Raw genomic sequence first — 25,970 nt, forward strand, 5'->3', positions numbered from 1 at the left:
TTTATCAGCTCTTGATTTGCTAGAATCTCCTTTGCCATCCTGTTTTACACGAGGGCTGTCAGGTCTTGACTTCTGGTCCGACTTCTGATCCCCAGAAGAAAATCTTTCTCTCGATTCACCAGAGTCATGTCTGTGTTTCCTTTCAAATTTCTCAGGTTTTGAACCATCAGATTTAATACCATACTTAGAATCATGTTCATTTCTGTTCGAGGATCTCAAAAATTCAGTCCTTCTAATCTTTGATGGATCTCCTCTGTATCTTTCTGATTCCCTGTCCTCAGATCTCTGTTTAAGGCTATCGTGGTCACGTCTCTGAGCATCAGAAACTGAACGCCCCTCAGGCCTTTGCTTCACTGGATCTGATCTACTATCAGGTTTTAGCTTTGAAGTATCAGATTTCATATCAGGTTTATGCCTAGATAATTCAATTTTCTTTTCTGACAATGGTTTACTGGAATCCCTCCTGTTATCATGTCTATGTTTTGGTGTTTCAGGCCTGACTTCAGTCTTCTGCTTGGGTGTTTCAGGCCTGCCTTCACTCTTCTGCTTTGGCGTTTCAGGCCTCTGTCTTATTTCTTGTTTACCATTATTTTGTTTTCCCTCATTTTGTTTCATCTCCATTTGTCTGCTCTCATTCTGTTTTGACTCTGCCTGTCTGTTCTCATTTTGTTTCATCTCCACTTGTCTGCTATCATGCTTGATTTCATACTTAGCGTCTACCTGTTTATTGTCATTGTATTTAATTTCCAACCTTCTGCTCTCATTTTGCTGAAACTCCATTTGTCTGTTCTCATTTTGCTGGATATCTGTCTTTTGAACCTCAAATTCTGACTTTTTCCTAAAAATCTCAGGGTGGTTTTCAGGTTTAAGTTTAAGAACTCCAACAGTCTCTTCTTGGGGAATACACACAAATCCATCATTATACTGCTTAATCTCTTCAGGTTTTTTGATAGCCTCAAGTTCCTGAGTTATTGTTGCCTGAGAGTCTGCTCTTCCTGCTTGCTGAAGATCAATACTAACCATCAGCGCTGGCCTTGCCCCATTTCCTGCAGAACCTGTCTCCTGAGAAGCTGGCCTATTTCCTCCAGCAGCACCCCCAGCCTCCTGTGGTTTGTTTTCTTGTTTTCGCTTCTTCAGAGGCTTATCTGCAAATTAACAGAGAAAAATAACAAATGATATATATAGAAAAAGGTTAATTGTATAAGCAATAATATCTTCCTGGCCATTCTCAGCATGTATGACCATATATAAGAAAAGTCATTGAATTTAAAAGCAAGAAAAGATCTTCTCTAGCTAACACTTCTTAATGCATTCATAGACTATTGTTCACTGCCAGCCAAACAGATTCCAATTATTCATTAGAAAACCTCAAAACACATGAAATCAAGGCTCCTGTAAAACTTGCATGGGAACAACCTAACAAAGCAGTCACAATAAATAATGACAAGACAAGCAAGCAAACAAAAATACTTAATGTTGAAGCAAAAGTCTGCTAAGACAAGCTTAAAGTGCACCTTCACATCTACTCCTTGATGAATACTACTACTGTAAAAGATTCTCATTTGCAAATACAGCCTGCTTCATTATACACAAAATTAGTAAGGATCTGCCATGATTAAATCAGAGGCTCTCCCTGCATGGTTCTGTTCATTAGTTGGATTTCATGGATATTAATGACATGAGCAGAGGAACAATGTGCAAAAATGATTAAAATAACTCCAACACTCTGTGCTTCTCTTTGAAACAAAGCAGTATGCCAAGAGTTGGAGCCTACACAATAACACGTATACTAATTAGGGGGCAGCTATGCAATTACAAGATTGAGTAATTTTCCTTCAGAACCATAGCACTTTGCATAGATGAAATAAAAAGTGATAATTTTACATAGTGTAAAGAGCTTGAGTCTTCAACAGTCCTTTCACTTTATATAAAAAAGTTACCAAGAGTAGAATACAGAAAAATAAAAAGCGAGCCAACCATACACTTTGTAATTTGACAGAAGTCACAGAAATGAATAGCACATGGAAATATCAAAATGAATGTGTTTTGTACAGCTATTACAAGCTATTTATTTTACCAACATGGTATATAAAGTAAAATTAATTAATGACATTAAAACTGTAAGTCCTACCTGTACTCATTTGTGAACTACCATCATGTAATTTATTGAATAATAATAATAATAATAATTTAAAAAGCAATTACCTTCTCAATAATCAAGGAATATAGTTTTAAGTTTAAGGAATGACTAAATATAGGTCAGAAACTGTTCTGTAGATCTATGGTCAGTCCATACTACAAACACAATATAAGAAAAATAATTTATTTGGTGCCTACATTTGTGGTGTCTTAGCTCTCTTTTAGAGAGCAGGGGAAAGCTAAGAAGGATGCAATCAAAGATGCCCCTGAAACTGTATAGATTGTAAACCAAAATGACAACATATGTCTTATAATTTCATCTGTTTTAGAAGATTCTTTTTCAAAAGAGTGAAAACTTGGAAGAATCATCTTCAAAATTAAAATCAGAACAAAGGAACAAGGAGAATCACAGAATCACAGAACTGTAGGGGCTGCAAGCACTCTCCAGAAATCAACAAGTCCAGCCCCACTGCACAGCAGGTTAATTTCAGTAATGTGGGCAGGCTTTTTTACCCCATCATTTTCATTCTCATATCTATTTGTGCACTTCCTATGATTTTAAAATTATATCCAGCCTTTAATGGTTGGTCGGCAGTGAAGACATAGATTAAACTCCATGCAGAGAATCATGAACTCATGGATTCTGAATTGAATCTCATGAATTCATGGAACTGAAAACAAGGAATTTTTCAAAATTCTAAACAAAATCCTGTAGGAAAGCCTGCCATAGTTATTATAGACATGCTACCTGGAAATTTATGATACAATTGCCACTTAGAATATGCAGCTTTTCAGTACAGATGTATTTTTTTGTAGAACATATCAATTTCCTTAAACTACTAATTAAATATATATATATATATAATATGTATATATATATATATATATAAAATTTTCATAGAGTGACAAAAATTATTTTTCTCTCTGTGACTTTGAGGCCTTTGAACTTTGACCTCAATAAACTACATGGTAGGTTTCCAGAATAGTCAGGAAGTGGAAGCCTCCAAAATGAGAGCTGATAAGTTTCAAATTTGCTTTTTCTTTTCTCTTTTTTTTAAATTTAAGTATACACACATATACACACTACCTTCTCAACTGAAAACTCCATTTGAAACACTAATTAAGAAAATTTTGCTCTTAAGAAAAAGTCAGTCAGCTTCTTCGTTTTAACCCAGAAATATCAGCCATACGAAAAAAGTTTCTATAGCTCTAATCTAACTGTAGCCTTTAAGACACTATTGCTACCACTTAACTGCCCCATTCCTTTAAGTGAGTTTATCATCTGTAGCAGAAGGGAACAAACATTCACATTCCCACAAGTGTGTTTCTTTGTCCAGTGCATCAGCTTAAGGCACTAGTGAAGATGATTTGCATTAACCTATCAGACTGAATAAGTCATCTAAGAGTCAAGCAAATGTTTCCTTCTGCTACCCCTACTGGCAAGCAAGGCTGATGGCTAAGAGCTGTGATGCCTTAAACTGCTTTAGCTGGATCAACCAAAACTCACCTTTCAGAGCCCTCATGCTGAGGGCTCCAAGATTAAACAACCAAAACAATTCAGGTAGGACCAATTTTCACTCTTGAACTTCTGTAACTGACCAGGCTCAAAATGCTGTTCATCTTCATAATCCAAAATGTCAACTTGTTAATTGTTCTTTGTTCTAATTCAAAATGTCAATGTAAATTGAGAACTTATAAATAGAAGATCACATCATGATTTGGCACATTCTCTCTAAACACAGAGCAATTTTGATGGATCTTCATTTCTCTTGACAACTGAATACTGATGTTTGTCACAATCACAACCTGTTGTGTTCTTATCTGAGAAAAAGATGCCTTCAAAGTTTTCTTTCCCTAAAGGGCAAGGTGGCTGTAGACAGAGTTAAAGATTACTCATATATTTTTTCATATTTCCAGGGCATCTTCATGGCCATCTTCAGAACTAGATTTGATCATTACTGTTCTTCCTCTAAGAGATTTGTGGATCTAGGACAAAAAAGTTGGCTCAAGTATACGAAAATACCAGATTTAACAAGGGCATCCAACATAGGTAGGATGAATACATAGACCACTATCTTCATCGCAAATTAGTGAAAAAAAAATCCACTGAATCAGCACAAAAGCTTTTTAAGATGTCATGATGGCTCAGAAGTGTGGAAGGTGAAAAACACCCCTAGGCTTCGAGAACTAGATCAAATCTTAATTGCACTTTGAATTATATGAGCTTAATCAACAGATTATTGAGCAAAGAATATTTAACTTCTGCAAGCAGATGTCTTGAAATCTCCTCTTTTACAAGAAGGTATATGAAAATTTACATAAATTTACTTTGTTAAGGAATGAGTTCAAAGACCCCTCATGAATCGTGATGAACAAATAAACTTAAGGACTTTAAAAATGTCCATTCAAATGCACTTCATATCCTTCAAGGCATCAATATCCAATCTTCATCCACCTCAGCCCAGAGACACTGGAATTTCTTTTTGTTATCAGGATCTAGGATTTTATCTAAACATCAGACAAATGTTTTTCTTTCAAATTCCACAGACCTACGTTCAAAACTTGCCAGAATTCTGAACAGGGAGGCTGAGAAGCTGGAGACTAGTAAAGTGTGATTTTTTTTTCTCACCCTGTAACAGTTTTCGTAACAAAATGTACATGTTGTTAAAACAGCTTTCTGACTGTGTTGGAGACTGGGCATCCAAGTTCGTCTTCAGATTCTTCTATTTCTAGAAAAATTATTCTCTTTCTCTATCTTTATATCACAAATGTAGATACATCCAAAATGATTTCTTGAACAAACTTATGACAATTTATGACATGGATATTCTCTTAACATAGCAGCACACTCACCATTTTGTAATAGTTTAGTACCCATAAGCTACCTCATTCTACATATATACATGTACATATATTACATATATACAATATATGTAATATATACAATAGAGATGATGTACCAAATTAAATGCCATTGTAGTTTAAGAAACTAAACATTACAGGAACTACAAGTTTGAGGAAAAAAAAAGAGGCTATGTCTCACCTGTCCTGTTATCAATAGTATTCTCAAAAGCAGGTGTGGCTTTCTTCTTGGAAATGTCTGTGTGTCAAAATGATGAGTACTTTCAGATTTAGAAATTATTTAATTACTGTGGAACTTTTGTGCAAAATCAAATTGCACTGAAATAACTACAGATACCTCCAAATACATTTCTGCTGAAAGGATAAGTCAATCGCATGAAGAATCATCATCCTGAAAACAGATGTGTTTGGAAGGTGAGCAAATGTTAGGGACAGAGACTGGATATGGGGAGCTGGATTAAAGAAATATCTCAATTTTTCCATTTAACCTGAAATTTTTCCAAAGCAGCAGCCAGAATATCACTAATGCTGAAATCTCCAACATTACTGCTTTCATGAAAATCCTATAATTGCCTTAGATATCACATTAAATTCACTCAGCAAATGAATAAAATAGGGCTGTAGCCTAAAAAATGCATGGTCTAGCAAACAAAAATGGGTCTTTTAAAAATATATGAGAAAAAGTAACATCTCAAAAAGAAATACAAGATTGCAGAGCTTTGTTATGGCAGAGTTGTAATATTCCAGACTTAATGCTGTTTCACAGACACTAAAATCCAGAAAATTCTGAACGATCATGAATGATCTTGAATAATCAACAGTAAAGTTATTTCTTCCTCATTTACATCTGTAAAGAATTAAGTTGGAGACTTCAGATCTGAGATGGTTAAATGCGTAGGTGCTCCTCTTTAGAACTGCAAAGACAGTTCTAAAGTAGCAAGACGGACCCTCAACACTGAATTCTGGATCAACAATTTTGGTGACTCCAGTTTAGACTTCTTTATTTTTTTTAAAGAATAAAAATTTAGAGTCCAATATTTTACAACTCTGACAATCCTTATGGATCACAGCGGTATGCCTCCAGTCATTAGAAATACAACTTACTTGTACTATTTAAATCAACAATTAATACACGTGTACCAAACATATCCAAACCTAACAGTCTAATTCTAACCTCTTGTAAAACCTTTTGGTTTTGAACAAGACAAGTCAGACAGAGTCCAATTACAAGTTTATCTTATTTACGCTACCAATCAAGAGGAGGAACTTTCAACAGATAGCACATAACCATACTCTTAAGTAACAAAATTGTTTACTGACTAGTGAAATCTTTTCCTGGACATTCTTTATAGATCTCTTCCAAAGTTGTTCGAATACCCTGCCCCACCAACCAAAATTGTTCTGCAGGTCACAAATATCTAAGCCATTCAGTGTGATCTGCATGTAACAAAGCTTTATAAATTAAATTACTTTAATGTTACTGATGTACGGCCTATCAAGGGAGTGAGAGCAAATAGCCATTTTTGTCCTTCTGCTTCTTCATAAACATTCAGCATTTCTGACTGAAAGTTTGCTCCTCATCTTTTTTCTAAAACTATATTCCAACAACCAAAGAAATGAACAATCAGAGAGATTCCCTTCCAATTAGCAGAATGGATTCCCACAGCACAAACTCCTTGCAGGAGAGACTGAGCAAACAAAGCTCAGCAACTTCAGTCTGACAGTTTGCTCCTTTACAAAAAGAAAATGGCAATGATAATTCTGGTACAGGAAAACTTTCAGAACTGAACGTAATTCCAAATATTCCATAAACAAGTAGACTGGAGGGCTAATTTTTAGCAACCTGTCAAAAGAATTTAACAAACTTGTCTGCCTTGTAAAAAACAAAGCCAACTAGAAAAGATTTGCAAACTCACTCAGGACAAATCACAAAAAGAGTAAAGCAGGCTCTGACATTCCTTGGAGTGTAGCAGACTTTAGAAGCTTCATTTTTGTAAGTTCCATTCATTTTCTTAAATGCAACAATAATGCAATCAACATTGCTAGAGTATAAAATATGATCTTAAGAATCATTCTAATTAGAAAATGTCTTGCAATTCCTTATTCCCTGCCGACTACAATACTACAGAAGAAATAATACACTGGGGATAACAGGAACTGAACTACGGAACAATATAATCAAGCATCTATGCTTTTTGCTTAGAGATTGGAAGCCATTGCTAAAATTCCCTGAATTTAATAATATTCCCTACAAAAACAAGTATTTTAATTCATTTATAATACAATTTTTTTCTGACATGGATGCTGCCTTTATCTATGTGAGAATTACAGAAGAATTATTGTGAACAATTACCGTTGCCTAAACTGAGTTGTTAAAAAACTGAGCAAAAACCTGAAGTGCAATTACTTTTAACATGCAGAGTACAACAGCTGATTTCACAAGACAGCAAAAACATTAGGCTTAATGAATGCTACTTATTTCATGTGTCACATATTAACATATCCAATTATTTTTATTCATTTCCATGAACGGTAAACCAAAGGATTTTAACATTTATTGGTGAATACTTTTAATTTCCTTTTCAGATAACTACATTTTGAAATCTTAACTTACATTCAAAAATGCCTTCAACTGACTAGATATAGTAACATTCATATAGTATGAAAATGTAAAAAGATCTGCATCATTTTAGGATGATGTCAGAGTGAACTCAGTGACTACCATCTATAGAAAAGCTGGGCTTAAACTTTCAGTAAGATTTATTAATTAACACGCCATTTCTTTATCAAGATTTAAGTCCATCACAGAAAAGTGACTATCCCACAAGAAATAAAGTAATTACTGGGTAAGTAATATTATAGATCCTCCCATTTACCATGTACAACCAAGGGGATATGGCATACACATTATATTTAATTTTGTCATCTTTCTTCGTGCTACGGACAAAAATCAAAATGGACTTCCTATATGATAAATTCACTTCCATGTTAAAGAAAGTACAAGTCACTTAAAAAGCATTTCTTTTTTATATAAATGAGTGAATGCATTTTTAATGCAATCAATATTTTTTTAAAATAATTTTTCCCAGACAGATGAAACTTTACAACACTTTATTGTAATTTCTCTAGATAGAAAAAGAATTTCTATCTTTTCTTAAATGTGTCTGAACACAAAAGAAGTCTCTCACCCATAGAAACTGAATATTGCAAAACCATTTTTTCTCGGGACAGCTACATAAAGTGCCAGCTTGATCTACTACAAAACATTGCAAATTCAGACCTTCTTAAATTTTATATGCACAAAAGGAATACCAAATTCTTACATTTTCCTTCTACACAGAGACATAACAATTTAGATTTTACACTGTTTCTTCTTATCTTGTATTAGCGACTCTCATCTTCTTGCAGATTACTATACGAATGCCTACGCTTGTGTCTTCACTGATAAGGAAATAAAATCCCTATAATATTCCCCAGTGTAAGGTATATTTGGAAATCAAGGGTAATAGTGAATGATTATAACTACATATTCTGTCATTTCCTTCATTGGCTACATAATATTAGACTTAAAATATTAATTATTAACAGTGTTCTACTGAATTCCTCTACAAGAGAATTTGGGAAAGATGGGGTAAAGGGAGAAAGGGAGAGGAGCTGCATAAGAACTTAAAAGGTTAGAGGAAAAGCTTACTTACCTATAACTGTAGTTTTGATAGTTTTGCTCCTGCAGATTCACACTCTTGTGATGTGTGTCTCTGCTGCTATGGGCTAGGAATGAACTTAAAACAGAAGGGCCCGTAGCAGGCATCCAAATGCCCCCTAACTGATTCACTTAGTGGAAATAAAATTATTACAGCTTTATTTCTTCCTAATTTAAAGCATCTAAATTAAGATCCCAAAGAAGTGGGTAAAATGAATCCTCAGATGTAAATCATACACAGAAAAGAACCATAGATATGAGTACGTCTTATTTTAAAGAATGTTTCTAATACTCTCAACTCCTTTCAAAAACCACCATGCACTAGCCTCTCCAGTAAAACAGTTAGCAATTAATATTTTACTTAGTCTCTTATGAATGTTGCATTATAGAAACACTTCTTGGAACTGGCCTAAAAATCTAACAGTGAACAGAAAATACCATGTATGGAATAGCTTAAATTAAAAGTAAACAAATCTGAAATTTAAAAAATCTAGTGCAATTGAAGAAAGAGTCTACGAAAAAAGATGGGCTCCTCTCTGCATATTTTTCCAAGTAATTTTCAAGACTATTTTCCCTTTTTGAAAGATTCAGGGCTCCTTTTAGCACTACTATCTTACAAATTCTACATAATGTTGGTTTGCAGTATGCGATTTAAAAAAAAAAAAAAAAAAAAAAAAAAAGCAGAAAGCTTTGGAGGTAGAAACTTTGAACATGAAAATTAATTCAGGAATAGGTCTAAATCTTGAAGAACATGAAGAGCATAATGTAATGTTCTGGGAAAAGTTTAGATTACCAGCTTTGAATCTGCTTGAATATACACAAAAATAATCCGTTTATATCTGAACAGCTCCAAAAGACAAGTTCATACCGAGGTTACCAAAACAAAATCTCTCATTGAATGCCACCCTTCTTGTCTGCAAAGAAATATTACCAAGAAGCACAAAAATTATTGGGAAAGAAGTTTCTAAAAATCTGTTGGATTTCCTGTACTCTCTTAGTGTTGTCAATTTCAGAATCCGAATTATTTATAACTGTAGATGTGTGAACAACATGGATTCAAGAACAGGGATCTCCACTCTTTTTAAGAAGCATTCAAAAGCAAAAAGTACTGCAGGAAATGTGGCCACTAACGGTGATTACAAGAGAAGGATATCTTGTTGTACCTAAGCAGAGGATGGTTAACTTCTTGTTTACTGTTGTGAAAAAAGATAATACTCTTATAAGATTATTAGCGCTTCAGAATCACCCAAACTATGGCTAGTTAGATAATCCAAGTCTTGATAAACAGCACCTGGATCAACCATGATACTATATACCTTTTCAAAACAGAAGATATGACCTAGATTTACTGACAACTTGTATCTGATGGGGATATAGAGGCCATTATGAGAAGGGCAAAGGGAACTAAAGACCTGAGCAGTTATTACTTTGTTCTAAAGCAGCTAGGCATAACAAGCATATTAGAATGAAACTTCTGGTGTTTCCCTGATATTCAAAATTTCCAATTAGTCCTTTCATTAACTATACATACAACTTGCTTGCAAAATTAGTCCGTACCAAGAGAATTCTTTGGAAGTAGAAGGAAGATGTGTAATCTTGTCCTTCCACACAGAGGAAAAGGACAAAATGAATCTTCCAAACTTTGTACCCTTTTACTGTGATAAAACCAATTAAACCACTCAAATTCAAGAAATCAAATACACTGAAAGGATAGAACTGTAAAAACAAGAGTACTGAAAAGCACTCATATATGGAGACAAGAGTTCTATCTTGTATTACCTGTCCTTATGCGTACCTGATAGACATTAAGAAAAATCAGCCAGATTTTGCATAAGTGATTTCTGCTCTTTTTCAGAAAGCAAAAGCATGAGAATCAGGCTCCAGAAAAAAAGTATGTTGATTTTTATAAAAGAAGGCACCTCCGCAAAACGTAGTGTTCCCTCTATGGCCTCCCATTTTGAGAGACTTCGGCTAAAAATTTCTGATGTTTTTATTTAGATACGGGGGGGAATGAGTAAGGGGTTATACTGCAGAAGGTACTATAATTTCCAAAGAGCCCTAAATCCCTATTTTCCAAATATTAGAAGTCCTCTTTTAGTGCTAAGGTCCTTCTGTAACATTGCCTTAATCAAGAGTAGAGGTTGTGTAATTTTTAACAAGAACTCCCAGAAAACCATCTCTGCTTCTTGCCTAGAATAGTTCCACCACACTGCCAGTTCCAAACCTCAGAAAAAAAAAAATGGCATTCCATCTAAAACCTTATTGTTTTAAAAAGAAGCATCTGAATATCTTTGATGAAGCACTGCACTATAGAGATTTCATGTCTAAACAATGGACAGAAGAGATCACTGATTTGCTACCAGAACTTGAGAGAGTACAATTCTACTCAAAGTACTTACGAAAGGCAACAAAGACTGCATACACAGAAAGTGTAACATGACTGTAGTATGTATTCCCATGTGTCAATCACAAAAGCATCAAAGACACCTCCATGCAGATTTCTGCATGTGCTAATATCTACAATAAAAGCACTAGAGGGATGCTTGCTTGCTATGTACAGTATCACTTATGCTATGCCATCCTGCTGTACTTAGTCCAAATACATGCTACACTCGCTTGTTTTCTGGACATAATATGATCTGAATTAGTAATAAATGCTCTAAAGTGCACAAATGTGAGGTTTTTTGCATCAACACAGTAAGCAGCTTCTCAAAACTTCACAACAAATTTAGGAGGTACAGGACATATTTTGAACAGACAAATTTTGATAGAAGCCATAGAATAACTTTCTTGATCTCACACCAAACCAAACAAATAAAGTATTGAACAATCCCTGAGTATACCAACTTGTAGGGGATAGGACCAACTTAGCAACAACAAAAATGCAAAAACGTTACAAAAAAAAAAGAACTGTATTTCTCTAAGGTAAGAGGCTTTCAAGTAACCTGCCATGAAACTGGTAAAAATCTTTGTACTCTGTACTTACTTTAATCGTGACTAAAACTCTGGCAGTCAGGGAGAAAAAAGTTTCTATCTGGACTGAAGCACCTTAAGACCAGTGAATAAATGGTGATTATTTATCCCAAAATAAGGCAGTAACTCCTCTACCTGATCCATAACAATTGCAGGAATTCTGGAAGAACTGAGATCTAGCAGAGGATGCAGGTACAAGTGAACCATAAGGTTGGAACACTTATTTCGTGAGATAGTTATCAAGCACTGGCGAAGGAGAGAGACTGCATCATACAAAAAACACTCATTTCCCCAAAGAGAAACAAATCAGTCTACCTGTGGCTATGTAATAATGGTATACAAACTTCACAAGTTAAGTATATAATTTCTTGAAAGCCAGAAAAAAGAAGGAGATTTAGTCTTGTTTGATTGTTTTGAAGGCTACAGTACACCATAAAAAATACACTGCATTTTTCCAGATGTTTCTTGTCTAAAGCATGTTCAATCTACCTACCACTACAAAAGTAAAAGTAACTTTAGTGGAAAAAATGTTAGGAGACAGACCCTAAGCTCTCCATGAATAAATTTAAAATTACTTATCACAAGATGATATAAACAGAGCACAAAAATGATCAATTTCAATGAAACAAAATTAAATGCAGTAAAGATCTCTTGAAGTGAGCAAAGATTTTCTACATAGATTGACAAACATTTTCTAACAAGACTTGAATTAGTTACCAAATGACGAATATCTGAAGTTAAAAATTTTAATAACCTCAGCAATTATATTTATATATACACTCTCTCTCTTTACTGATACCTATAAAATAGAATAACAAACAAAAGCAAAAACAAAAAAAACACCCTGGGAGGGGAGAAAACATGCTATCTCCGCTGGCTAAAACCCAAACTCTATATAAAAATAGTTGCATCCTTGCAAGTATGTCCAAAATCAGCCATTTCCAACTACAAGCTTCTCAAATTAGAATTTGCTCAATTTACACATCTGCAAAATTGTTCCTGAAATTATCTAGTAAATTTGCATTATATTATTATACCTGATTTTTTTTTTTCTTGGAAGTTAAACATAGTGTAGAGGAAGCTTTTGAGAAATACTCACATTAACATATAGCTATCTCATTTATAAAATAAATCTTAATTTGAAGATTTACATATGTATCTTGAATCCACTTTGAGATTTTTGAAGCCTAAAGACCATCAAACCACCACACAGAAGCAAAAAAATAAAATAGATTCAAATGAAGTCAGTTACGTCAAAAAGTATAGCCACTGAAATGAAAACATTTCAAAGGCTCATCTGAGAGATCAGAGTATCAGAGAGATCATGCAGATATGGCATTCCTCTAAAAATTATAATACCTGCATAATAATGAATAATAACAACAAAAATCCAGGTGAACACTGGATACAACATGGTATGTTTTAATCAATCATTACAGTGGCTTGAAAAGAGTAGATGTGATTATAATCTAACATGTCCTTCAGATTAGGTTTAAATGGGAATATCAATAGATGCGAGTAAAGTTTTTTCTGTATTTTCTCATAGTAGGTGGCATCGGCATGAATAATTCAGCTATCATAACTTACTGCTAATTTTGACTTATGGTACTGCTGGGATTTTAGAAACCTTATAAACGATGTTAATCGTACTTCATTCAGTCCCATGGTTCAAGTAAGAATAGGTTAGAAAGAATTTTGAAACATAAGAACTTCACTTTCCACACAGTAAGACCCCAAATAAAGAAAATCGGCTACTAAAAATATGCATATACGAGAGATTACAGTTCATTGCTGGAGGGGAATGGAGATGAATGTTGTATAAGAACCTACACTGAGTAAACAGAATTGAACTATGTGACAATGAAAGGAAGTTGGTTTTTTTTTTTTTTTTTTTTTTTTTTAATATATATATATATATGAGTTTTGCAAGCATATATATATATATCTATTTATATATACTGGTATAATATATAGTGTATACACACACACAATCCTTTTACCTTTATCTTGCACTTCTTTTGAAAATCGCTCCCTTTCAATAGCTGATTCACGTTCTATCCGCTCAATTTCAGCCAATGCATCCAATTCTACTTCATCATATGACGTTATAGTTCCTTGTTGCGAAACCTGTTGCTGTGTCTGTACCACAGGAGTTTGAGGTTGTTTTGCAGCAACTGAAGTGTTCTGTTGTAAAACAGGCACTTGTTGTGCCTGAAGGAAAGCTGTCTGTTCATGCTGCGGCAAACACTGAGCAGCGTTTAGTGGGCGGTTAACATCCTGTGGAGTAACGGGTGTTTTAGAAGTCTGTCCTGGGTACTGCACATTAAAAGGAATATCACCCTCTGATACACTGCTGTTTTCCAAACCAGAAAGCATATCATCCTGCTGGTCCAAATCCGAAGATCTTACACGAGAGAGTCTTAATGTAAGCTTAGTGGAGTCCTTGGAAGGAGAACTAATGATATCATACATTGCAGCTTTTTCAGTCTGGTCTTTTTCATCCTTGCCTAACTTCATTTTCTTTTGTTTCTTTTGCTTTCTTTCTGGAGAATCTAACAATATGTCTGGGGGAACATCTCTAGGTGATGAATAAGGTGGAGGCTGAGATTGTAGGATTAAAGGTGGTCTTGATCCTAGAATAATAATTCAGAAAAACTGAACAGTTATGTTGTTTCATGTTTATATAAAAACACACTAAATATAACCTACATATTTTTAATGTGTATTTGTAAATATATCTGTGTTCACAAAAGATCTAAATGAGATTGGTAGGAAGCACATTATTCCTAGATCAAGATGTAATCCAGATAGTAGCACTCTACTTCCTAGGAATTTTTGGCAACTGCAGGTGGAGAAGGGATCATTTCAGAGAAAATGAAACAAAAAACCCACAACCAGACACACACAAAAAAGTACCTGCAGATTTAGAATATCATCTATTAAAAATAGTGGATGTAAGCAAATTGACTGCAGAAAAAGAAAAGATAAAAAAGAATCTTCATAGGGTCCAATGATGAAGGATCAGTGGATAGATACTAGTCATTTCAGACATATATTTTTGAACAATTATTTTAAAAAAGAAAGACAAAAAAAAGAAAAAAAGAAAAGAACAAAACAAATGTAGTTTAGGGGTGTTCCCCTGCCTTACAGTTCCATAGAAAGGTGAAAATACAAACCATATTAAAAGATCAATGTGCCTCTCCTTCTTGCTTGACTCTGACACTTTTTTTTTTTTTTGTAAGCTCACTCTACCCCCTTCCCATTTCCCCATTAATACCTACAAAATACTAATTGTCTTAAGGCATTATTTTACCATTCTCTGCAATACCTCACCTCTTTTCTTTTATTTTTTCTCATTTTTTTAAATGTACAAATTTTTACTTCTACATATGGTAATTCCAGACTTTGAGCATATCTACAAAAAATTTAAAAAGTGGACATTTTTCATTAAAAACATTCTTCAATTCAGCACATTTAATTTTTTCTTTCCTCAAATTAAAACAGCTCCCCATAACTATTAGCCCAGAAAAAACTTTGAAAGGCAAGTAACTGACACTTAAAAAAAAAAGAAAATTAAAAAGAAAAAAAAAAAGAAAGAAAGAAAGAAAGAAAGAAAGAAAAAGGAAAAGAAACCAAGAGAAAAAAAAGAAAGAAAAACAAAAAGAGGATGGACCAACAGGCTCCAGCCTGCTTTTGTTTAAACAAAGGAAACATTTCTCTGATCCCATTCACCCACTAGGAAATACTGATCTTCAGAAAGAGGTGACTGAGGTATTGTTAGCCATTCTGTTTTAGATCATCGTAAGTCAGTACTTCTAAAAACATTCAAAAATTTATTGGAAGACAGGACCCCCATATGCTTCATTCAATAAACAGTACTAAATAAGTGAGCAGATTTATTCTGCAGCTTAAATGTATAGTAGATATTTTAAGAAATATTAATTATTAAACAATGTACTGGTCTGTAAATGAAAGAAATAATGGTAAATCCTGCAAAGCTTCAGTTCAAATGAAAGTTGTTTCCTTACTGACAACTTTGCAGACTGCTATACATTAGTTCCTCTCTCTAACAGTATATTCTGTGAGATGCGTATGTAATGCTGGGTATCTTACACAGTTCTCCTTGACCATGAGAAACAAACTCTATTTTCTGCCAATATCTACAATGTTGGAAAGTCCTGTTTTGATTTATCCTGATTCTCAACACTTTTCTGCTGCTTCATTTTACCTCCTCAAATTAGATGCAAAATACCAAAGTCCTGGCTGCATCCTACAAAGCTCTCTCACTTGCCTTCCACCAGATTTCTGTTCTTGATATGCATGTAGATGTGCGCACACACACATATCCTAATTACCATCTCTTTAGACAATAACTTACAAGACTGTCTCAGCATAGCAGAAATTGTTAGCGATTTACTTCCTTTAAGGTAATGAATATCACTAGGTGGAAACAGAGGCTGCATTTTGTCTACAAATATTAGAGGCAGCTCAAAACTTTTCAAAGAGGATTTACTGACATCTTTACTCTTGAATAACTTAAATGAATATCTCTGAAACTGAAATATTGAAATGCTTATTGTTCTATTGTTCTCTATTGTTCAAAGATGGACAAAGATATGATTCTTCCCTGCCTAAACTTTTAAATAAATACGACAAGATCATTCTGATTTGGTATTACTTTTTTCATGCTGAAAAATAACACTGCAGCACCAGATGAGTGCAGATGAGGTTGTTTTGGTTTTTTTGTTTTTTTGTTTTGTTTTGTTTTTTTGTCTTAATCTTGTTTAATCTTTGAGTTGACTTGGAGTTGGAGGTCAGAAGGATTTCAGTACATTACATTCAGCATTCTTAGAAAAGGAAGAAATAAAGTACAGTCTTCCCTCTGCTAGGCAGCACTACGAATAGCTATCTTCCCCCTGAAGGTATTGAAGGTAAAGTCTATAAGCTGCATTTTAAATGTGTATGTTCTAAGATATTCAAAGACATCTAAAAATGATGTTAAGGCTTTGGCAATAAATGGATGTAGGCAGTACAATACCTAGATTTTGAACCAATTAGGGGAAAAAACGTGTATTCTGGATGAGTTTAATTGTACCACAGATGTTAATAGTTTTGAATACGTATCACACAGTGAACACATACCACACTGTTGGATGCTTAGACTTTAGACAAAACATCATTCATTAGACAGAAAAATTTTGTCTACTGCTACTGAAGTAAGCCTGGAATATTTCCTATCGGCACAGACTTAAGCATTATACATCTGAGAACAAAGCTCTCATGAGACTTTTTGACAATAAAAAAAATGTTTTTATGGAAAGAATAGACAGACAGATATGATATGTTAGCTGAAACAGTCAAGATTGCAAAGCTGAGAAGGTAAATGACGTCAGTATAGTGAAACATATGATGATCATTGGAAGTGACCTCTGTGAATGACTCCACTGCCATAATATTCTTTTAGAATAAGGAAATATGTAAGTAGCTTTCCAGTCTAAATGTAGAGCTGTGTACTAATTCGTGAGGGAAAAAAAACAACTGACTTTCTGTTGTTGAACTTCCACGGTAACAGTAAAAGAACCTTGATCAAATTTCATGTATGACAAGAACATACAAAGGTTGTGAGATAAAAAGACACTTTCCTCTGAAGGTCATTCTATCATTACTGACCGATGATGATCCAGATAATGCCAAATATAAATGACAAGTAGGTAACACCATGTGAATTAAAGACTCTACGAAGAACAAATAGACCCATAAACAATACATCCATAGCTTCTCTTTTATAAAGTCATCCTGACCACTCATGATAACCTAAGGATTGGTTATATTAGTTTTCTTAGTGATAGAAGGCACTGAGTATAGAATAAGTTTTTACAAACTGTGTTAGCACTTTTAACACCTTTTTTTTCCTTTCCTTTCAAATGATTTTTTTCATATCCTTTGTAATGCAAGCAACTACAAAATGCATTACATTAACACTGACTTAGTCACCTTAAGAATTTTAAGTTTCAAAAATACTTTCCCTCCCTCTACTCCCCCTTGTGAAATGGTTTCACTTGCTCACTGTACAACTATAATTTGGGTAGCAAAGAAATAAGCTTCTGTTCAGGAGGTTACACACATCACTAATATCTAAATCTTACAGTTTTTGGACTGCATACTTTCTAATTATGTCATAGTACTTGCAGCTTACCTAACCTTTCATGATACTCTCTCTGATCATCATGGAGCCTTTGTAGAACTAGCTGCCTGTCAAAGTTGGTGCACCAAGTCCAATCACTAATCACATCGTTGGTTGTAACCCATGTGATTAAAAAACAATTCTGAAGGTGATCAGGAACATAGAACCCATATTTGGAAGAATTACTAGCTTTTCAGTCACATAACAACAACTACAAAAGATTCACTCCAAACAGTATCTTCATCTTCCTTTAAATCACTTTCAGGTAAAGGTTCCCAGATGTTCAAAGAAAATCAATCAAAACCAATCCTACATGCTCATTTGCTGTTATGCATCAAGACCAGAAAAAAAAAAAAAAAAACTAGTGAACAAACAAAGACTAATGTATAATCCTTGCTACATAGTTTGCTTCTGGAGAGAAACACAAGTTTTCAAAATGCTATGCCTTTTAAAATTCATTATAATGTGATTCTCCAGACATTACCATAGAACATTACCATAAGGAAGCGTGCTGCCTCCCTGTAATATTTCTAGGAAACTTGCTAGTCTGATTCACTCCTCTGATTATTATCCTTTACTGTCAATTCAGGCCAGCGCTGAGAGAACCTGAGGATTACCAAAAAGGACTTCTGGGGACTGGGACAGTTAGTGACAAAGAGGGAGCAGATGTAGAGGTGGTACTTTCCTCTATCCCTACAGTGGCAGGAAGGGATATTTGAGAGGACCAGGAAAACTCATCTCATAAATGCATGGCTGAGAGGCTAGTGCAATAGCAAGAACTTAGGTTTTTTTGACCATGGGATGGTTTAGTCAGTGCCTGGCCTGATGGCTGCTGATGTCTCAAAGGAGGAAATGCATCCTAGCCCAGGACCTGGCAGAGTTTGTTGAGATGGCTTTAAACAAGATAAAGGGTGCAGGGGATAAAACCAGACCCACTAGAGATAAGCCTAGACAAACAATGATGGGTTTGGGGATGAGATAAGGAATTCAGATGAAGTGCAACTATGCCATTGCACACAGCACGGGCAACAAACAGAAAGAGTTGGAAGCCATCATGTAACAGGCATACTGTAGCTTAGCTGTCATTACTGAAACATGGTGTAATCCTCCCACAGCTAGAGTAAAGTAATGGATGGATATAAGCTCTTCAGAAGGGATAGGCAAGGAAGGAACAGTGGTGGTGTGGCTCTCCACATTAGAGAGTTTTGATGTTAAGCTCAGGGCTGGGAATGATAAGGTTGAGTCTCTAAGGGTAAGGATCAACGGAAGGGCTGACAGGGCACACGTCCAGGTGGAAGTCTGTTACAGACTGCCTAACCAGGATGAAGAGATAGATGAGGCATTCTACAAAGAGCTAGCAGAAGCTGTTATCTCATAGGCGATTTAAACACCCCTGATTTACGTTGGAAATATAATACAGTGCAGAGGCAGCAGTCTAGGAGATTTCTAGAGTGTATGGAAGATGACTTCCTGATGCAGCTGGTGAGAGAGACAACCAGGGGAGATGTCCTACTAGGCCTGCTGTTCACAACTAGAAAAGGATTGGTGGGAGATTTGGAGGTCAGGAGCTGCCTTGGACAGAGTGACCATGAAATGGTAGAGTTCTCGATTCTTGTTTAAGTAGGAGGGAAGTCCGAGGTAGCAAAACTGCTACCTTGGACTTCCCGAGAGAGGACTTTGAATTGTTCAGGATACTGTTAGGGAGGGTCCCTTGGGATTTAGTCCTGAAGGGTAAAGGGGTCTAGAAAGGCAGGTCACTCATCAAGAGGGAAGTCTTGAAGGAGTAGGAGCAGGCTGTCCCCTTGTGCTGCAAGATGGCTGGCGTGGAAGAAAATTGACTTGAGTGAACAAGGAGTTTTTCCTGAGGCCCCAAGAGACAAAGAGAATCTGCTTCCTGGGGAAGAAGAGATGGCAAATCATGGAGAGTACAAAGAAGTTGCTAGGACATGCAGGAAGAAAATTAGAAAGGCAAAAGTCCAGTTTGAATTCAGGTTGGGCACTGCAGTAGAAGAAAACAAAGAACTGTTTTACAAATATATTAACCGTGAGAAGAGGGCTAAGGATAATCTCCATGCTTTACTGGATGCAGTGGGGAACTGAGGATAAGGAAGAGGCTGAGGTTCTCAATACCTTCTTTACACCTTTCTTTAAAAGTCGGATCAGTTACCTTCCAGCTACTCTCCCCTGACTTGGAAGTCTCGGATGGGGAGTAGAATAAACCCCTATGATTCAGGTAGAAACAGTTGGAGATCTACTACTCCACCTGGACTGCCACAAGTCCATGGGGCTGGATGGGGTCAACGTGGGGGTACTGAAGGAGCTGGCAGAGGTGATATCCAAGCCATTTTCCATCATCTTTCAGCATCTCTGGACCCACAAGGCTGGTAGCTTGCCAGCGCGACTCTTATCTACAAGGAGGGCCATAAGGATGATGCAGGCAACTAGAGGCCCATCAGCCTGTCCTCAGTGCCAGGAAAGGTTATGGAGCTGATCATCTTGAGGGAGATGTGCGGCACATGCAGGACAACTGGGGAACTGAGTCAATCCAGCATGGGTTCATGAAAGGCAGGTCCTGCTTAATCAACCTGATTTCATTCTGTGATCGAGTGATCCACCTGGTGGATGAGGGAAAAGCTTTTGATATAGTTTGCCTAGACTTGAACAAAGCCTTTGACACTGTCTCTCACAGTATTCTACTGGAGAAGCCGGCAGACCATGGCCTGGACAGATGTACCCATCACTAGGCAGAAATCTGGCTGGAGGGCCAGGCCCTGAGAGTGGTGGTGAGTGGAATTAAATCCAGCTGGAGTCTGGTCACAACTGGTGTTACCAAGGAGTTGGTACTGGGGCCTGTTCTGTTCAATATCTTCACTGATGACCTGGATTAGCACCCTCACTAAGTTTGCAGATAACACCAAGTTGGGAGAAAGTGATGATCTGCTTGGGGACAGGAAAGCCCCACAGAACAATCCAAACAGGCTGGATAGCTGGGCAGAGGCCAGTGGGATCAAGTTCAACAAGACCAAATGCCAAGTCCTGCACTTTGGCCACAACAACCCCAGGCAACACTACAGGCTTGGGGCAGAGTGACTGGAAGGCTGTGTAGAGAAAACAGACTGATGCTCAGTTACACATGAGCCAGCAGGTGGCTAAGAAGGCCAGTGACATTAGAAACAGTGCTGCCAGCAGGAGCAGGAGCTCACCGTCTATACTATACTGATGTTTGTCTGATGGAAAGGCTCATAAGCTGTTGCTCACAGAGTCTGAGGAACACTCACAACTTACTGCCAGAAGATCTTAAGAAGCAGCAATTACACTGAACAAATGAGAAGAACAAAATATTTTTTTTATTTAATATGATCTTAATCACCTTCACATAAATTGAACTTTTTCATTATAATAGAATCAGACAAATTCTCCCTGTAAATCTATCTAAAACAATCTCACAATCAGTAATAATAATTTGAGCCTCCACCCCTCTGAAAGTGAAAACACAGACTCTTCAAAAGACCAGTAAAGTACTGTCTAGTATATTATGCACAGCCTGTATAATTCCAGCACATTCTAGAACAATTTCTCTGTAAGAATTGAGAGAATAATTAAGAGGTAATATTCCAGGGTGAGTTTGCTAAGAATAAATCAAAATCAAAATAATTTGATTTTATGAAGTGGTGGGCTTTGAGAAATAAAGAGAAGTTAATGCCACATTTGGACTTCAACAAGTTCAAGACTGGTCCAAGAAATTAAGTCTAAGAAATTAAGACTTTCTAAACAATTTATCATAGCAAGTTCACAAATAGCTGAGGAAAGTATGGGCAAAAGAATCATTAGACTGCAGTACACCATATTGAAAAAATGTTTTCAAAGAAAGAGTATCAAGTCTATGGTAAAAATGGATGAACAGAATGTGGGCAAACCAGTGCAGAGCACAGTCCTAAGAGTAGCAATAATAAAATATTTGTCAACGTCAACTTTTCAACTAATAGAATTAAAGATTACCTTCGCTAATCTAATGATTATACTGAACTTTTTGGTGAGTTTTTTGGTTGAGACCTGCACCTGTTTTTAAAGAAAGAAAGAAAATTACAATTATCTTTCTACTGAAACAAAATGAATGGAGTAAGAAAAAGCACAAACTTTACTCATCTGAGAAAGAGCAACTGTAATAACAAGACAGGAAGATGGAGAAACTCCACACAGAGGCAGCAGTATGTTTATAGCAGCTTGCAAAAAGAATCTGTTACCAAAGAACAGCTATTTTCTCATACGTAGCAGGAATAAAATACAAGATGTCATTTTCTAACTACTCCTCCTTCTAAGTCTTCAAGCTGTTATATGTACAACTTAGGGCAGTACAACATCAAGACAAATAGACAAAATAGAATTCAAATAACACAAAAGACATTTAGAGGCTTAGAAATGTTGACTTATGTAAAGATGATAGAAAGAAGCAGCTATGTTCAATAAGTAGATTAGATGGTGGAAGATGTTGTAGCAGTCTTTGATATGTGCATGAATGTTATGTGAAAAAAAGGAACATAAATTGTTTTTCCTTGATCTCTGGAAAGAAATCAAGAAGTGTTATTCCTAACTCCAACAAAAATGTTTCATGTAAAACATTAGGAAAAGTGCTTCCTAGCAGTGTGAATTCGAACAGATTGCAAGAGAAAATAAACCACTGGTGATATTTTAGCAGAAAACTAGATGGAAATTATTGGGAATGACACTACTACAGCTCATTCAGGGTGAAAGTAAGAAGATAGGAAGCCCTCAGTTCCTTTTGTGCTTTATTTTCTGAAATCTCAGAGTCTTTCTCTGGGAATCTTCCCAAAATTTGTACTATATTTTATATATATAGTACTAGATATATATATATATATATGTATGTATGTATGTATGTATGTGTATATATATATACACACATACAGTGAGTATATATATACGTATACATATATATATACACACACATTTATTTTGATTAACAAACTATGCTAATGTCTATTTTCAAACAGTGTAACTTCATTTAGAATTCAGACTTAAAGGGATAGTATACTAGACACATAACGCGGATTTGGGAGTTTTCTTGGAAAATATTCATTTTCCACATACTCTTTAAATAAACTTCAGGGAAGAATCCCTCCACTTTCTCCACAGTTCGAAAATAAATGAATGTATGAAAAAAAATCAGGCTGTTCCAGCTTAGAACTCCTGCATTTGGAAGCATCCTTGTGTAAAAAGTTAAAACTTGAAGAAGTAAGAATGAATACTTCTTTTGGCCCTGTCAGAAAACACTTCAGAATGAATTTCTTCCACTTTTCAAAGGAGAGAGGAAGAGATTATATTCTTTCATAAGTATCTTTGGCAGCACTGAAGTCTGCAACAGAGATTTGAAAACATCTGTAATTCTCCTTACAATCCATTATATACAGAGACCAAATAGAAAAGAATCTTCTCCGGAGAAGTCTTATAAATACTTGAGAAAATAAAAGTGATCGTGCCAAATTATTCAGAAAATAATCAAGTACCCACGCTACTTTGTTAGACAGCAGATTCTAAAAATATTTTTGGGTATGACTGTAATTCTCACTTATAAAATTTTGAATATATTAAAATGTTATTATATGTATATTATATATATATACATATATAATATATATATATATTTATAAATGTTATATATATATTTATAATGTATATTATAAAATGTTGAAAGGTTATGTTGAATTATTTCCTCTATGACAAATAGTAACAATTTCTGGAGGAAATGCAAGTTATTTCTGGGAGGAAAAACAAGGTGCCAAGGTTTAGTTCAGTATGGGTTGCTATTATTTCCTACAAATGTTTCCCTGGGATTTCCCGAAATTATATGGAAACAGGACTGTAAAAATAAGAACTCTTCTCTTTGGAAAGCAGTGGTTTAAACCTCAAGGAAGACTTTCCTTTATATAAATCTTTAAAAGTTGTCTTTAAATATGTATCTGTATATATTTTCCTCTGAAGTTCAAGAGTGGTAGGAAAGTAGAACAAACAGACAAAGGACTTTGATAAGAAATCCATTTTGGATAATGCATTACACAAAATATATTTTGAGAAGAAGGAAAAAATAAAAAAAAAAAAAATGGAAAAACAGAAGGAAATTTCTTCTTCACAGAAGAATCATAGGAATGAATTTTCAATGATAGTTGATAAGGCAGTAGACAACAGCAGAAAGTAGAGCTAAAACTCTGTTTTCGTACTGAGAAGACTAAAATTTATACTAACAAAGAAGGATAAAGTCCAACCTAAAACCTTCTGCATAAAACTCCAGCTGCTCTGGTACCTTTACTGAAGCAAAAGAAATGAAGCAGAAATTTCTGCATCAGGGAAACTGTACTCCATTTAGTAAGTGAACAACCAACCCAAAGAACAAACATAACTTGTCCCCTCTCAAATATTTTCTTGAGTTACAAACCAAACTTATTCCTCATTCAATTTCTGTCAATTAGACAGCTATCATTCAGTTTTGAAATGATCCAAGACTTTGCAACCACAGTCTCCAAATCACCATACGCCTTTGCTATTTCCATGTCAAAAATACAGAAATGTCTTGCAGCCTTTTATCTTCAATAATTCCCTCACATTTCTATACTACATAAGAAAGTATAGATATTGTAATACCCTTCCCTGAGATCTATTTCTTGGCTCACATCTAGTGCCATTCTTTCTGTTCTCCCACACAATTACATATTTTGCTGATTTTCTTTATCACGGTTTGCAACATGTCAACCAAACTTTCAAAGGCTACTGACAGCAGCATTGAAAATTTCACAAATTTATAAGCACAATCAACAACCTTCACTTCAAATCAAGACAAAAACTCACTGGAATTACATACTCTAAACAGTACTGTTATTATCTAGATGTCTTCAGGACATTTGTAAAATTAGATTGGCAGAAGTAAATGCAAGGTTCTTGGAGCATCAAGAACTCATTCTCCTAATCAGGATTCGTTAATCTCAAGGAAAGAACAGTGGTATCACCACTAGTAAAGTATTTCAGTTATGCGCTTTATCATCAAGAAAAATAAATCTTACAGGTAAGTAAATAAAAAAATACCTCTTGAACTTTTTCAGTACCCATAATGCTGAAACATTACAACATGAACAGCAGAATCGGACTCTTTTCAAGAAGAAAAAAAAAGAGAGATCTCTTCAAAATGGGTTCTGAGACAGCCAATTTAAACAGCTGCAATTTAACAAAAAATAATTTAAATATTCTTCTGGCTGAGTAGTTATCACATATCTAAATGGAAGAAGCTTAGTTTCACAGTGTTGTGAATGTTCTACAAACATGGATTTTGTGTAATTAGTTTAAGAAAAACAAGCACGTTTAGTCTTTGGCATTTATATATGTCTTACAAGTCCTTTAGCACAAGATCTCCTAAAATAATGATGCCACTGGCACACTATACAAAATTCTTTTGTCTTGCATTTGAGTCACATTTTTTTTTACATCACTGCCAATGTACATATATATTAGATGAACCACAGCGATCATTTAGCAGTCACAGAATCAAAGAATAATTCAATTAAGACCTCAGAAGGTCTATAGTCCATCTGTTGGCTCAAACTGGGGTGAGCTAAGTCAAATCATTATGCGTGATTTTATCCTTGAAAACCTCCTGGAATGGAGAATGCACAGACTCTCTGGACAGCCTTGATTGACTATCCTGATAATTAAAAAGGTTTTCCCTATATTCAGACAAAACCTTCCATTTCAATTTATGTTCGTTTTAGCTCATCCTTTTTCCAAACCGCTCTGAAGAGCCTCTCCATAGGTTTGGGAAGGCTGCTTTCCCTGACTCTGAGGACTTGATTTATCCAAGCTGAAAAAGCCTAACAACCTCACCTTCTCTGCAGTCACTCCCTTCTCCTTATCAACCTAATCTGAGTATCCAGAAATAATCAATTGTGTTCCAGGGTTAAAAGGGAAGGAAGAACTCTTGTATCTTTCTACTATTTCTGTATAACACATAAGCACTAAAAACCTCTGCTATCAAAAATACATTCAAACCCCTGCTTCACTAAGTCTCATGCATCTCCATAACTGCTTTTTAACAATAACATTATCAAT

General features: G+C 35.3%; 1 protein-coding gene across 1 annotated transcript in view; it reads right to left on the minus strand.

Annotated features, from left to right (window-relative positions):
- NIPBL (NIPBL cohesin loading factor) overlaps positions 1–25,970 on the minus strand; it is a 147,826-nt gene that overhangs the window by 48,977 nt on the left and 72,879 nt on the right. Inside the window, exons 9-10 of the mRNA XM_042875527.1 lie at positions 13,675–14,307; positions 3–1,145 (exon numbers count right to left, since the gene is read on the minus strand). Coding sequence (XP_042731461.1) covers positions 3–1,145; positions 13,675–14,307 — 1,776 coding nt within the window. The remainder of the gene's footprint in view (positions 1–2; positions 1,146–13,674; positions 14,308–25,970) is intronic.

The sequence above is a fragment of the Lagopus leucura genome, unplaced genomic scaffold (genome assembly GCF_019238085.1).
Source record: "Lagopus leucura isolate 7727_CA_CO unplaced genomic scaffold, USGS_WTPT01 Super-Scaffold_100014, whole genome shotgun sequence".
NCBI lineage: Eukaryota > Metazoa > Chordata > Aves > Galliformes > Phasianidae > Lagopus > Lagopus leucura.